General features: G+C 36.0%; 1 protein-coding gene across 4 annotated transcripts in view; it reads left to right on the top strand.

Annotated features, from left to right (window-relative positions):
- The window catches only part of EXOC1 (exocyst complex component 1), a 60,190-nt gene that overhangs the window by 16,727 nt on the left and 27,407 nt on the right, over positions 1-16,056 (top strand). For all 4 annotated transcript variants that reach the window (XM_082728655.1, XM_082728654.1, XM_082728657.1 and 1 more), the window contains 5 exons: positions 323-510; positions 2,730-2,957; positions 3,165-3,297; positions 3,935-4,044; positions 12,097-12,246. In XM_082728655.1, coding sequence (XP_082584781.1) covers positions 323-510; positions 2,730-2,957; positions 3,165-3,297; positions 3,935-4,044; positions 12,097-12,246 — 809 coding nt within the window. The remainder of the gene's footprint in view (positions 1-322; positions 511-2,729; positions 2,958-3,164; positions 3,298-3,934; positions 4,045-12,096; positions 12,247-16,056) is intronic.

Genomic DNA, 16,056 nt, shown 5'->3' with positions numbered 1-16,056 from the left:
GCTATTCCCACATAGTTTGTTTCTGGTTTTGTATTTGTTTTCATAGTTTAAGTATGTTTTGGGGAATTGTTATAAAGCCTATTTTAACACTTAAAAGTGAGTGAATTAGACTGCATGCTTTGTGTTAAAGTAAATGTTATAGTAAAAATTACATTAACATATGCAGTTTTTCATAAAAATAAGGTTTTTTTAATATTCTGAATCATTCTTTCCTATTTTCCAGCCACTAAATGTGACCTGTGCTTATAACTGACTATAAATACCATGTTGTTGTCCTTCCTCCTTTTTTACTACTTTATTTTTAATTTTTACCCTCTTTAAGAGTCTGTTCCAAGTGGAGAAAATCAGAGTGTGACAGGAGGTGACGAAGAGGTAGTAGATGTATACCAAGAGTTAAATGCAAGAGAAGAGCAGGATATTGAAATAATGATGGAAGGCTGTGAATGTGCAATCTCTAATGCTGAGGCCTTTGCAGAAAGGTTGTCCAGAGAGCTGCAGGTGCTGGATGGGGTAAGACCTTTTTATAATCTGTAAGTGACTGATATATAGTGGATTGAGAAGACCAGGGATGCGCAGTTTTTACTTCCTCGGCACCTAAGCCTTTATACTGTGATTACTGCCGTCTCTCTCCATAAGCACATTACCAGATGCCTTATCTTCCACTGCTCTTGTTCAAAAGACAGAACCATTCCTATTAATCAGGCCAGCGAAGGCAGTTGGCTGAGGTTGGGGATTTGGGGAGGTTCTTGACACAAAGGGATAGGAAAAAAGTAGCCAATCAGAAACTGTCTTGGGGTCACCTCCCCCAGCCTCTGAAATACTGCAGAATAGTTCAGTGCAGAAGAATAGCATTTTTGTGTTTTGGGGGGGGAAAAATGGTACAAATTAGAAATAGAAAAATTAGTTTGAAATAAGTGAATCGTGTATCCAAATGGAGCAGAATTTGTGTTTTGGGGGGGAAAAATGGTACAAATTAGAAATAGAAAAATTAGTTTGAAATAAGTGAATCGTGTACCCAAATGGAGCAGAATAAGTATAGTGAAAACAAGGAGCCAGGGGAAAAGGATGTTTGGCTCTCCTGCTAAAATGTTTTGGGATAGCTCTTTTTAATTCATATGCTCAGTTTCTGAGTCTGTAAACTAAAGCACATCTTTAGAAAGTAAAAAGCTAAAAGACAGCTAAAAATAACACCACTAATGTTGGTAAAGTCTAAAATAAAAACGTGTTTTTTGTTTTGTTTAGACAAAGTAAGCATTTAAGAAAAACCTCAAATTTGAGAGGCAGGGAGAGGGGTTTTGGTGGGGTAAGGAAGGGAAAAAAATGAAACAAGAGGGGATTGCGAGGGAGACAAACCGTAAGAGACTCTTAATCTCACAAAACAAACTGAGGGTCGCCGGGGAGAGGGGGGTCAGGAAAGGGTGGTTGGGTTATGGACACTGGGGAGGGTATGTGCTATGGTGAGTGCTGTGAAGTATGTAAGCCTGATGATTCACAGACCTGTACCCCTGGGGCAAATAGTACGCTATATGTTAATAAAAATAATTTTTTAAAAAACCCTCAGAGAATGAAGAATATTTTAAACACTTAAAGAATTTTGACATATTATACATGAAAGGTGCAGAATTTATGAGGTTGAACTCAGGCCCTGAGATTACACAAATAGTGCAAGTTTACAAGTTTATAAAACTCACCAGAAGCTAAGCCTAGAAGAAACTTAAAGATGTTACAGTGGAAATTGTCCTGGGCAAGGTCAAGCCCCCGGTCTGCTTCTTGAGACATCTATTCAGTGGCCCAAAGCCCTGCTGACTCATGCAGTTGGGTTGCACTCACAGTTGAGTTATTATGAATAGCATATAAGATATGTGTGAAATTACAGTATCTATTGTCCTGTGAAATTCTTTTCATTCCTAGACCAAGTTTTTTCCTCATACCCCATTACCTGCCTTCTTAGTGTGGCTTAGTGGCTTATAATTTCTTTTCTAATAAATATTGCATGTATGTTACAAGTTATCCCATTGCTTCCCAGTTTTATTTTGGATTTGACAGCTTCCATATTTCAGGAAATTTAGAATCAATAGTCAGAATCACTTAGAAAACAATGATAAGGGGATGGTGGTTTGTTCCTGCTTTGCCTGGAAAAAAAACGTACAGTAGTTGCAAATGAAAGAGAAAAGAAAGAAGACAATAGAAGGAGCTATCTTATGGATATATAGTCTGTGGCCATATGGTCTTACGGTCATGGCTCTTCCACATCATGTAAGTACCAATCATACTACAGTTCTACGTTAGCTCAGTGTATCCTTCAAAGACTGATATACCACTGCTGCCCTCTTGATTAAAGTATTACACAGGTGATTAGGCTTTTTTTTTTTTAGCATTTTACAACAATGTTAAGTATAGAAGTTTTTATAGCTGGTAGAATTGGAAATATCAGAAATGGGAAATATCGACACTGATGATACATTGTGGGGCAAAACCCTACTTGTACAGGCTGTGGAAGTATGAAATACTGAGGCATGGTCCCTAACTTTGATAAAGAAGCAAGTGTATCTGCTTGAAATACTGTGTAAAAAAGGAACATAAACATAGAGTGATAAACTAAAAGAAATGTATAGATGCATACCAATCTTTGTTACTCGGCTGTCAAAGGGATTTTGCAATATTTCATCTTCTGCTTCTTTTATCCATTTAAATCATGGGAAGAGTTACTTTTGTTTTTCATTTTGTAGGCCAACATCCAATCAATCATGGCCTCTGAAAAGCAAGTGAACATACTGATGAAGTTGTTGGATGAGGCTCTAAAGGAGGTAGATCAGATTGAGTTGAAACTGAGCAGCTACGAGGAAATGCTCCAAAGTGTGAAAGAACAAATGGATCAGATCTCAGAAAGCAACCACCTAATTCATCTGAGTAACACTAATAATGTAAAGCTCCTGTCTGAAATAGAGTTTCTTGTGGTAAGTATGTTGGTAAATTGCTCCCACCAACAAAAAATTTAAAAAGATAATCTAGTATATAAAACCCATTTATAAACATTTTCTAAATTCCTTATGAGAGTAAGATTTAAAATAATTCTAATACCTTATGATAGGATTGAGTAGCATCTTACCTGTAAATTTCCCAAAATTATATGTGTAAATGGTATATTTATATGTAAATTCCAGAACCACATGGACTTGGCCAAAGGTCATATAAAGGCCCTTCAAGAAGGAGATCTCTCCTCTTCTAGAGGCATTGAGGCCTGCACCAATGCTGCTGATGCCCTTTTGCAGTGCATGAATGTAGCTCTTCGTCCAGGTATGTTCATTAGAAATAGTAAAATCTGACCAAGAATCTGAGACTAAGCCTGTAACATGGTATAAAGCTTTTAACAGGAAATACATAGTGCAAGTGGTGTAGGGGACTATAGTATTAGCTCCTCAGACCAGTTTCACATCTTTCCAAACATGTTTCTGTTGGCACTAAGAAGTTTTTCATTTTTCTGTGATTGATCATCAGTGATTCTAGTCAACACCATGATTTTTCTCTAATACTGTCTGCAGAACCTAGCATAGAGTCAATGCTTTGATTAGACCAGAGAGCAGGAGGTTTTGTTAGGCCAGTGGCTCCAAAACTTGAGTTTGCTCACGGAGAGGGTTTGTTAAAACACGTTATTGCCTGGCCCCAGCCTCAGATTCAGTAGGTCTGGGCCAAAGCTCCAGTATCCCAATTTGTAGCAGTTCCCAGACAATGCTGAGGCAGGACCACTCTTGGAGAACCACTGTGCTATATCGTTTTCTCCTCTTTTTACCTTCCTTTTATAAAGCAAATGAATAAACCAATAAAACTTGGGGTTCTTCAAAACAGGAATATAGAGACTGTTATCAATGTATTCATTGAAGAACAGAGAAATCTTTTTATGTCTTAAATCAGTCAAGAAATGTTCTGGTTTCAGGTCATGACATGCTCCAGGCAGTCAAACAGCAGCAGCAGCGTTTCAGTGATTTGCGCGAGCAGTTTGCCCGGAGACTGGCCAGCCACCTCAACAATGTTTTTGTTCAACAGGTAATTTTATTTCATTAATAACACTGCCATGTTTCTATTAGCTTTTCTATATATATTTCCACAGAAATTGTAATGTGTTTAATTGAGATCACAGTATATTCTTTCACATGTTTGTTCAATTTTGAGATTTTTAAACAAGTTTTTTTTTTTAAGTATTTGCTCATAGGTGTATGTTGGGCCTCAACTGTCTTGGGTAGATAGTCTAGTTCCTTTCAACTGAAACTCTCTTGGTTCTAGAAATCAGATAAATAACTCTGCCTACTTGTTAAATATACGACTTATATGTTCTTATTTATGAAAGTAAGTCCAAACTTGGTACATGTTTGCTGCTTAGCCTGTTTTATTTTCCAATATTTTGACGTGAGAACCAGGATTTGACTCAGGTGTTTTTAATATTTCATTGGCTGTATGTATTTTTATATGGGAGAAAACGGACTACAGCTGAATTGTAAATTCCATTTGATTTACTTTTATATAAACCCTTTGTCTACATTTTTATATGGAAAAGGAGGTTATAATTAAGGTTGTGGCAATAATATTAATAAAAATAATATAAAGAGTACCTTAAAAGGATTTGAATAGAAGGCATTTTAATCTGGCATAATAAATTAGGTTTCTTATGTTTTTTATTTTTTATTAGGGTTATTGGACAAAAAAAGTTGAGAGAAATTTTGTTCATCAAGAAATACTGTCTGAAACATTTCACTTTGCAGTATTCTGAAACAATTGTATTTACTATATTTTATTTCTGATTAGTTTACTCAGGCCCTCCTTCAGCTCTATAACAGGTCCTACTTTCTTTCGGTGCCTGTGAGTACATCAAATTTGGCTCAAGCTTCTCTGATTCTTTTTTTTTTTTCTATAAAGTTTGCTAAACTTAACTGCAGCAGAATCTTTATAGATTATAACTTTACTGACTTAAGCTGCCTGTTAGCCATATTTATAGCAGTTTTTTAATATCCCATAGCAAAAAGTTTATTTTGGCCAGAAAGGCATTTCATCTCCTTCTGCTTGCCTCTCCTCCTGTCATTCTTTCACTCACTCGCTCCTTCATTTATTTAGAAACCTTTTACAAAAAAAAAAAAAAGGAAAGAAAGAAAGAAAGAAACCGTTTACCAGGTGACTGGGATAAACACCAGACATTCACTTCGGATAAGTGAGAGGCTGATCCTGTTCTCAAATGACTCACAGTCTAAGGGAAGGAGGTAGATATATTTAGGAAGGGTAAATGTTATCATAGTGGTCACATATGCGAGCATAAAGGAAGACCATCTCGCTAAGGGTATGAGGGAAACATTGGGGAAGATTTAACGTTTCACTTGACCTGAAAAGTATCAAGAAAAAAGTAAATCCAGAAGTCACACAAGAAATACTAATCACATTTTTCTTACATTAGTATTTTAATATTTATTTCTGCCCAATTCCGTAGTTTTTTAAAAATGACAGCGTTGATAGTGATGTTCTCCACATTTGTAGATGGCATTAGAAATGTTGGAATGTTGGAATGCTACTGTAGTTCAACAGTACTCCTTTCTGCACCCTTCATTGTTTGTTGTAACATGCAGTTAATTTATGATTTTGCTTCCTTGCCTTATAAACTAATGGCTTTGTTTACTATGAATGCTTCGAGTTCTGAAAATCTAATATGTATTGTAACATGTGAGTGATGCATGTTGAAAAACCAGAATGTTGTAACGACCTAGGATGTGCTGAAGAAAGTGGAGGAGGGTATCTCAAGTACAGAAAATAGATTTTTCTGTGTGTCGAATTCAGTGCATCAAGCCACCTAGCAAAAAGGTTCGGAAACATGGGTATTTCTATTCCTAGTTGTGGAACAAATGAGCTGGGAAAAGTTGATTACCATATTATAGTACATCTCTTTGTCAGTTAGCAGATTTTCTTTATGTGCCTCTTAAATACTTGTTGCCATATGTAAGAATAAGAAATGCCTCCTACACTCCAGATGCTTCTAAGGAGGCATTAAGACTAAAGTACTTAAAGCCCTATAGCAATGCATATATGAAATTGTTAATTGTATGACTATGTATACATAGTTTATGTATATATATGTAGAAGTGCTAAAAAGTTTTAATATAAGTGAGTTTACAGAAAATTTTGGTAGTCAAGTATGGCATCATGGATAAGATAAGAAGACTTGAATTAGAGTCTGCAATGCGGTTTTTGTCAAATGTATCTATATTCAGCATCTATGAGTACTGTACAGAAGATTACAGTGGAAATAATCTGTTGATCACAACCTAACAGTAATTTAAGAGCGATGATTCCCAGTCTTTAAAGTTCATACATCAGTAAAATTAAAAGAAAGAAAATTTGGAGACTTACTAAGTCAACATTTTTTTTTTTAAGATTTTATTTATTAGAGAGAGAATGAGACACCAAGAGAGGGAACACAAGCAGGTACAGAGGAAGAGGGAGAAGCAGGCTTCTGCCTGAGCAAGGAGCCCGATGCAGGGCTCAACCCCAGGACCCTAAGATCATAGCCTGAGCCGAAGGCAGACGCTTAACAACTGAGCTCCCAGGCTCCCCTAAGTCACCAGTGTTTTATTTTACCAAGTAAAAACTTTTAAAAAGAAATCCTGCCATCTACTTCCACTATCTTTTTATCTTGGCACTGAAAGAAAAAATACAACTTCGAACTTCTAAATTGAATACATTTCCCTTTGTGAGAAACTCTCTACCATCATTTTATTTGTTTCTTAGAGAGATAGGCCAGTAAAAAACATCTTTGCATTTGGTAATCACTGATCTGGTGCACGCTGTTTATGATATAGCTTTCACCTTAGTACTTCCACAGAGCTGTATTTTAATGAAACTTGAAATGCATTTTTTTAAAGATTTTATTTATTTATTTGACAGAGAGAGATCACAAGTAGGCAGAGAGGCAGGCAGAGAGAGAGAAGGGAAGCAGGCTTCCCGCCAAGCAGAGAGTCCGATGTGGGACTCAATCCCAGGACCCCGAGATCATGACCTGAGCCAAAGGCAGAAGCTTAACCCACTGAGCCACCCAGGTGCCCTTGAAATGCATTTTTACTTAATACTTACTTCTTACTATATATACACATAGTAGAGTAATATTTTTAACAGTTGCCTAGATTCTTCTGGCTCTTCTAGATCTTCTTACACACTCAGCTTCCATTGAAATTATAAACTCTTACCTATAATTTTTTACATTTACGAGTGATTTGTATATGTAAGAAGATCTTCAACTAGAGACTCAGGTCAGTTACGCTGATCAGCATTCTGATACTGAAAACAGGCAGTCAAATTAAGGCTAATGAAATTGAGGGAGTATTTGCATAAAATGTATGTATTTAAAAAGTTCTTTTGGTTGTCTTTTGAAAGGTTCAGCTTGAAAGGATAACTCTGCTCTGCCTTTTTGTCCCCCTTGGGTTCTACAGAGACCTCATTATTTTGTACATTGTCTTTGCAATATGATGAGAACTGATTACACACTGAACTAAAAGTACAACCGGAAAAAACTGAGATTGTGGGGGTTTTGCTATATGCTTAAGCTTGGGAATTTTTCTTTCAACATGTATTTATAGAAACATGGTAAAATAAAGTCTGTGAAATATACCACCAATATTCAGTTCATTTCACAAAAGTTGTTTCCTTAATCATGTTTCGCAATTTCCTAAACATAGGTTAATCTGTAGTTAAAAGTTTAGAAAGACTTATAATCATTTAAGATGAGTTTTTGTGATGTTTGTTGAAACTTTCTCAGACTTTCTTTTTTCTTTAAGAAAACAAAAATAAGCGTGCCATAACACAGAAAGAACGAGTTCCCAATTCTTGAGAATTTAGTTACCATTTGAAATGAGTGTATCATTTCTGTTTGAAAATCAGTTAGAGTGGTTAAGAGTACGATGGTGGAGCCAGATTTCCTGGATTCAAAACCCTGACTCTTTACCTCCTAGCTGGGTGAACTTTAGCAAGTTACATAACCTCTTTGTGCCACAAATTCTAGTACTATATACAGTAACGAAAATTTATAATTTACTAAGTTTGTAGAAAATGCGTCTGTCTTAGATTAATTTGGACAAAACCTACTGTAATATTTTTAATTATGTTAATAATAGAGTTTTGGTATTTTTAAAAAATATTTATTTATTTGATCGAGAGAGAGAGAGAGAGAGAGAGTGTGTGTGTGTGTGTGTGTGTGTGTGTGTCTGAGTGTGTGTGAGAGAGAGAGAGACCGGATGGGAGAGGGAGAGAGAATCTGAAGCAGACTCCATGCTGAAGACAGAGCTCAACACGGGGCTCAGTCCTACAACTGCAAGATCATGACCCCAGCCAAAACCAAGATCAGACACTTAACCAACTGAGTCACCCAAGTGCCGAGTTTTGTTATTTTTTAAATGAGGAGGAAAGTACTTTACAAGGTTATTGTGAACATTAGAATTTATATACATAGAGAGAACACTTCGAGCATGACAACAGGCATTCAATAAATTGTTATTGTTATTAATTTAGTACTTAAATTGTGTATCATTAAGTTATTTATAATAAAATATTTTAAATTTAAATTCAATTTAATTAACATATAGTATATTATTAGTTTCAGAAGTAGAATTTAGTGATTCATCTAGTTGCATACAACACTCAGTGCTCATTCCTTTAAGTGCCTTCCTTAATGCCCGTCACCCAGTTACCCTACCCCCCACCCTCAGTTTTTCCTATAGTCAACATATAATAAGAAACTTTAAACAATGTCTTAATTTTTTTAATATATAAAGAATAAAGTTGTGTGCACATGAAAGTGCTAGAAGTGACCGTAACTTATATTAGTGATTGAATTAAACAGTTAATGTAATTTTCCTATTTTCTATAGTTATTTTAGAACAGTTTCTCTAAAATGAAATCTTCTGTTAGCACTAATCACACTTACTCTATCTAAATAGTAATGGTTTGAAGGTAATGATGTTCTTCGTATTAGAAGGCAAATTTTCCGTTGATGGTAATCTTAAAATGCTGTTTGCAAAAGAGAGCTTTGAATAGTAGCATGTGAAAGAGCTTTATAAACTGTAAAATCCTCTATGAACAATAATTAGTTCTTCCATTTTTAGGGGAGGAGAAGGTTTTTAATTGAAGAACTTTCCTGACACTAAATTAAGTAATATAACTTAACATGTAATGGCCTGAGTTGCAAAAGAACATAAACAGTAATCAGCCATGCAAAAGAGAATGTTCACATAGGTCCATGCTCCCCTATCCAAAATTCTTGGGATGTTTTTAGAATTTTTCAGATTCTAGTAAGTAATATAAGTTATATAGTAATAAAGTAATATAGTACACATTCTAAATATAACATAGCCACTCCAGGAGGGGGCTGGAGTAGGGCCCTGTGATGAAGCACACAATGTTCCTACAGCAAAAAAAGATGAATAGTGATTCCAAATTCTATAAATAGCCTCACGTCAGTTCAGGTCAAGTTTTGCCACTAAAATAGATTTGGTACCTAATTTAAATGGAGGTTTGAGAGTTTTTTGTATATTAGAATTGCTAAAAGGGATTGTAGACCTATGTATGTAGTGTACCTCGTATATAACATCTATAATAGCTGTGAACTTGTGTTGCCTCGCCATTTCTGGTTCTTATTTTGAATTGGTCTAGTTTTCTGATAATTTTCTGCTGTCTCTGGTAGTTTCCTAAGTAGGTACCAGTAATCTTAAGTAATATCAGTAATATTAATCTTTGGGGGTTTTTTATGTAATCTTAATCTTAGACATATATTGATTGGAGCACCTGGGTGGCTCAGTCAGTTGGGCGTCTGCCTTCAGCTCGGGTCATGATCCCAGGGTCCTGGGATTGAGCACCAAGTCTGGCTCCCTGCTCAGCGGGGAGCCTTCTCCTTCTCCTTCTGCCTCTCACCCTGGCTTGTGCTCTCTCACTCTCGCTCAACTAAAATAAAATCTTTAAAAAAAGAAATACATTGATTATTCTACAGAGTTTTATATGGAATTTCTAAATGGGTCCTTATTTTTCTTTTTTCTCTCCATTTTCAAATTGGGTATATAACCTTACAAGAAGAAAATTCTCCCAACAGGCTGATTTGAAAGCTTTAATGAAAAGGGTACTCAAGTAACAATGGTTTTAGTACTTGGCATGTCTTATTCTCCTGCCTTTCTTGCTCTAAAAGTACTTCTCAATTGCTAGAGAATTCTTCATTGCCTTAAACTAAGAATTTTTTCTGGATACTCTGTAGTTAAATTGCTTAAAAAATCCATAACCACCAAGTTCTTACTTTGTCTATGTAGTAAAGCATATAAACTAGATAGAGGAAAAAAACCTCTTTTTACTTAAAAGAATATAAATTCAGGGGCACCTGGATGGCTCATTTGGTTTAGCATCTGACTCTTGATTTCAGCTCAGGTCATGATCTAAGGGTCATGAAATCAAGCCCCGCATCACACTCCTCGCTCAGCACCACAGTCTGCTTGAGATTCTCTCTCCCTCTGCCCTTTACCCCATGCTGAATAAATAAATAAATAAATAAAATCTTTAAAAAATAAAAATAAAAATAAAAGCGTTTAAATTCAGGATATTGGGGCGCCTGGGTGGCTCAGTGGGTTAAAGCCTCTGCCTTCGGCTCAGGTCATGATCTCAGGGTTCTGGGATGAGACCCACGTCGGGCTCTCTGTTCCGCAGGGAACCTGCTTTCTCCCCTCTCTTTCTCTGCCTGCCTCTCTGCCTACTTGTGATTTCTCTCTCTCTGTCAAATAAATAAAATCTTTAAAAATAAATAAATAAAAATAAATAAATAAATTCAGGATATTTATAAGCTAATCTGTCAGCAAGTATAATACATATATAATTAGGTTTAGGTAACTTTACTAGGAAATGAGTTAATGAGTGCCAAAACTCACTCCCTGTGTCATTTTAACCAAATGCTAACAAGTAAGTTTTAACTAAGCAAATTAGATTGAGTCAGAATGAACATCAAATTAGTCCATCTTTTTCCTTTTCCTTATTCTTGGGAATTTATATTTTCAAGGGGAATATACTCCTTTAATCTTTCAATTCCTCATCTCTTAGACACTGGCTTTGGGTTCATGACCAATATTGACCAAGTAGCAGAGAGCTAGATTGTTTCCAGAGATGGCTGGGAAGATTTTTAGTGTTTGTTTGTTTGTTTGTGTGTGTGTTTGTTTTTTAGATACCAATAAGTAGTAAGCATTTGCAGTTTTTGAATCTGGTTAAAATGATTTTGTTAGATACGTTTTTAAAAGAAAATGGAAGCGAGACTCACATGACTGAGGTTCCACTTCTTCCCTCCAGTGTGACCTGAGTGAATCACTTAACCCTTTAAGTTTCCACTTCTTCTAGAAAATAAGATCATTGGAACAGATAATCTTCCAGGCCTGTATTTTTCAAAACAAAAGTTAGGATGCATTATCTAAGACTGACTGATAACTCATAAGTTTATTTACATAAAAACCTTGTCAAGGTTTTAAAATAAAATCTCATGTAGTTATTTAACAAATTCCCAGAAAAACTAAAATGACACTGTTATTAAGTATTATCCAGAAAAGCCCAGGATATCATCATCTGTAGTGCTTCATAGTTTTAAAAGTTTATATCCTGTATGTTCTTATCTGTTGTTTTAAATATTGTAAACTCTAATAGTAGAAATACCATAGATGTAGACAGTTTGTTTTGAATGACTTTCCTATTTGATGTCTTTCTCAGTACAGTTGTATCATGAGGTTGATTCGCTTAGTAAATAGTAAAATGATACGGTATGGGAGAGACAGCCTTGATTAAAACATTCATTTTCAGCTTCTTTAGAAGATGAAATGGTTAGTTGATGTATCCCAGAGCGCCATTCTTGCATGTTTCTGATTATTTTATGGTGATGGTATACAGTAGATTTCACGAGATGATGATGATAGAAGCCAAGTAAGTACTCAGTTTTTAATCCCTCTATCTTCTTTTGCTCTTCTTCGGCTGCATTTGGTCACTGTTTAGAATTTTCAGTTACAGCATGTGTTTCTTTTACTGTCAGTGTATTTATTTACTTATTTACTCTAGGGTCACGATCAGAGTTCAACTCTTGCTCAGCACTCTGTGGAACTGGCTTTGCCCAACCATCATCCATTTCACAGAGACTTGCTTCGATACGCCAAGCTGATGGAGTGGCTAAAGAATACAGATTATGGAAAATATGAAGGACTGACAAAGGTATGAGTTTGACATCAGTTACTCACTGTGTGTGGAATGTAGTCTTCTAGAAGCAAGACGTCCTGTATTCAGTTCCCCAAGTAACATTTGAAGTACTGTAGTACTTTCTTAGCAAAGCAGAAACTACTTTAATTTCTGAGTGCTCATTAACCAGGCAGGACATTTATTTTATTTACTTGGGTAAGGAAGAGCTTAATTTCGAACTTCATTACTAGTGTAGTAATGGGCCATACTGTGGCCTTAAGCATCATTCAGTTTAGTTTAATGCAATATTTACCTCCTGCATTTTTTTATAGGCATTATAGAAACTAGAGACTAGATGATGTATAAGTGAGGTGTTTGCCCTCTAAAAATGGATAACACATTCGATGAAGCAAATAGAGTACCTCTTTATTAAACAAGCATTTCACTATTCCAGGCACATGGGCCCTAACAAACAACCCTTACTAATAAAGAGCCTTACATCTGACAAGAACAACTATACTTAAAACAGTCGGGAAAACATTAAGTGCCAAACTGAAAATGAGTTTAAATGCATGGCAGTTATAGAAAAGAGCAATCCATGTTCTAAAGCCATGGGGGAAATCTTTAGGACAGAAATTGGAATTGAATTGAGGTTTTGTTTTTGTTTTTGTTTTTTTTTAAGATTTTATTTATTCACTTGACAGAGAGAGATCACAAGCAGGCAGAGAAACAGGCAGAGAGAGAGGAGGAAGCAGGCTCCCCACTGAGCAGAGAGCCCGATGCAGGGCTCGATCCCAGGACCCTGGGATCATGACCCGAGCCAAAGGCAGAGGCTTTAATCCACTGAGCCACCCAGGCGCCCCTTGTTGAATTGAGTTTTAAATAATGAATGGGATTAGATAAACCAGAAAAAAGAGAAAGGGCATTCCGGGGATGAGGAGCAAGACATGCAGACAAAGGTGGAAAATACGCCCTTTTGTCAGGACAATGGAGGATGGAGGCCCATGAAGCAGAAATTTCATATTCTGGAGCAGCGAGAAATTATGTTGAAAAAGATGAGCCTTGAGACCTAACAGCATTCCTCATACATGGGAAAAGACTAGATGAGGCAAATTCATTAAGAACCTAATATAATATTCAGATGAAATGAAATTTGAACCAGGAAGATAGTGGTAGGAATAGGGAATAGAAACCAAAAGATAGACTCCAGGGATGGAAGGGACAGGATGATGCCAAACTTTCTAGACTTGGAGACTAGAAGAGCAGTGGCAGCAACATCAGCAGTTGGAGAAGATGAGTCATTCATTCATACACGAATTTACCGAGCACCTGTTGTGTTCTAAGTAAGTGCTAGAGATACAGCACGGAAGGAAATAGGCGAATGCTTGCGTTTTCATAGCGCATGTTTTGGTGGAGGAAGACCGACAAAAAAGTCTTATATGGTAGGTTAGAAGGTACTACTGAGTGCTCTGGAGAAAATAAAACAGGGAATGCTGGGACTGGGGGAAGACTATAGCTTGAGATAAGGCATCATGAGAAGATAACATCTGAGCGTAGATTTTTAAAATGAGCAAGGGTGTGGGGTGCCTGGCTGGCCGTCAGTAGAACATTCCACACTGATCTCAGGGTTGTAAGTTCCAGCCTCATGTTGGGTGTAGAGATTACTTTAAAATAAAATCTTAAAAAAAAATAAATAAGCAGAGTTGAGCAGGGGGAGTTTCTTTGGGGAAAGCGTTCCAGGCACAGTACAGCTGTCCTATGGCAAGACCATGCCTGTGTACTGGGGAAGCAGCAAGGCACTATGGTTGGAGCACAGAGGACCAGGAACAGGACCTTAGAAAGAAGGTAGGGGAGGTGAAGTGGGGGTGGAGCGGAGCAGATCTGGAAGGGACTTTGTACCCCTGGTAAGGACTTGGCTTTTACTGTGAAGGAGATAGGGGAAGGGGTTTTGGTGGGTTGTAAGCAGTAGAATGACATGATCTGATTTAGCTTTAATAAATGGCCATTGTGGCAGGAAGCCATGGGTATAATACTTTTCTGGCATTTCTGCTATGACCTTTAGTATTGAAATTGACCATGTCACTTTGGGAACTGAAGAATTGCTACCTAATTCCAAAATATAAATAGCTGTATTTATATATCAGATGTAAGAGCAGTTTACTTAAAATTCTGAAATACCCTGGAAAATGTGAAATCTTCTAAGTTTTTATGAATTTGGAGTTTAAAACTAAAATATTTAAGTAAGGCATAAGTTATTTTAATAATTAGTAATAATTCAATTATGTGGACAATATGACCTTAAAAGATGTTCTCGAATTGGAAAGAGGGACGTATTTTGTTTCTTAGAATGAAAACAAAAATATTGAAATTGTTAATATAAAAGCCCTTCCCCTTAACCCATATGCTTGTGGCAAAAAATTTTCTAACAGAATTTAGATAGCAAAATCATCTTATTTTTCGCTAGTTTTGCTAGCCAGAGTTTTTCCCGGTTTTATTTAAAAAATGGTGCTCTCTTTCAGAGTGTTTTATAATGAAGCTTATTCTTTCTCAGGAAACTAATGTTTATACATGAACCCATTTTATCTTCATACTTACTGAAATAATTATTATAACTTCTTCTAGTGTTAGGTTCATACTTCCTGAGAAGGCAGAGAGGATTAGGTAGAAATTTATGAGAACTATGATGATAAGAAAAAAGCAGGTCGTACATGCCTATCAGTGTATCAATTTGAACACATTTGGCATAAGGACATTCTTGTATATCAGTCTTTATGTGTTTCAAAGTGCCTTTGCCCACTTAAAGTAAGATCTGATCCCTTTCCTTCTAAACTGAGATCATAAGAAAGGGGACACTAAACCTTGGTAAAAATAAGTAATATTTTAAAGTATAATTTTCAAAATGTTTTTCAAAAAGAATATAAGTATCCTGAGGTATTTATGTATATATCTTATCTGGTCAGTTATTTTTAAGATTACTTTTGTTCCTCAGAATTAGTCTTTTAAGTGTTCTGCAACTCTACTGTTGTGTTATATTTTGTTTTGTTCTGTTTTGTTTTCATTCAACAGAATTCAGATTTGGAGATATCTTAAGGAAAAATATTTACAGTACTGGAATTCTTTGCCTTTTGAAGTTTTAGGAGGATTAATATTTTGAATAATTAAACATTATTATATCTCCTTAAGAGTTTTGTGCCAACAAGTGCTTTGTCCCTTAGTGAATATTCAAATAAGTAAAATAATCAATAAGCTTTTTGCCTAATTGTGTTCTCAGTGAGTATTATTGCCCTATCTTTATATATAATGCAGTATTCATGAATATAATTTAAGTAAAGAAAGAAGATGATAGCCAAGCTAGCAATGATTTATGGACTCATTCTCTGCTCACAGTATAGTTTTGATTGACAATATTAATGAGCTTTTTAAATGAAATTGACTTATTTCCCAGGAATGTTACTTGATCCTGTGGCTTGAACTTTTGACAGACTATGTATTTTACCTCATAATCTAATTTGGTTGCTGAAGTCATCAAAAACAGGAATTTGACTAAAAAGGAAGAAGGAAGAGAGGAATGAAAGAAGGAAAGAAAGAAGGAAACAGACGAGTACTTCTTTAGTAAGAAATAATAACGAAATGCTGTTTGCACTGGATTGGGTGTCCGTAGCTCTCCTGCTTTCTGGCAGGAAAGAAAAAAGTCTTTTTCTGTTCAAGGGATAAGAATCACTAGGCACTGCCCAGCTGTGCTTCTAATCTAATCTAAGCAAAGCCCAAAGTTTTAGTATACATAATTAGAGTTTAGGGAAATAGATCAACTGCCCAGATTCCTTCCTCCCCAGGACTACAGCCCCG

This window comes from Mustela nivalis, assembly GCF_964662115.1.
Source record: "Mustela nivalis genome assembly, chromosome: 4".
Classification (NCBI taxonomy): Eukaryota; Metazoa; Chordata; class Mammalia; order Carnivora; family Mustelidae; genus Mustela; species Mustela nivalis.
Note: the sequence above shows the minus strand (reverse complement) of the source record. Positions and strands in the feature narration are given on the sequence as shown.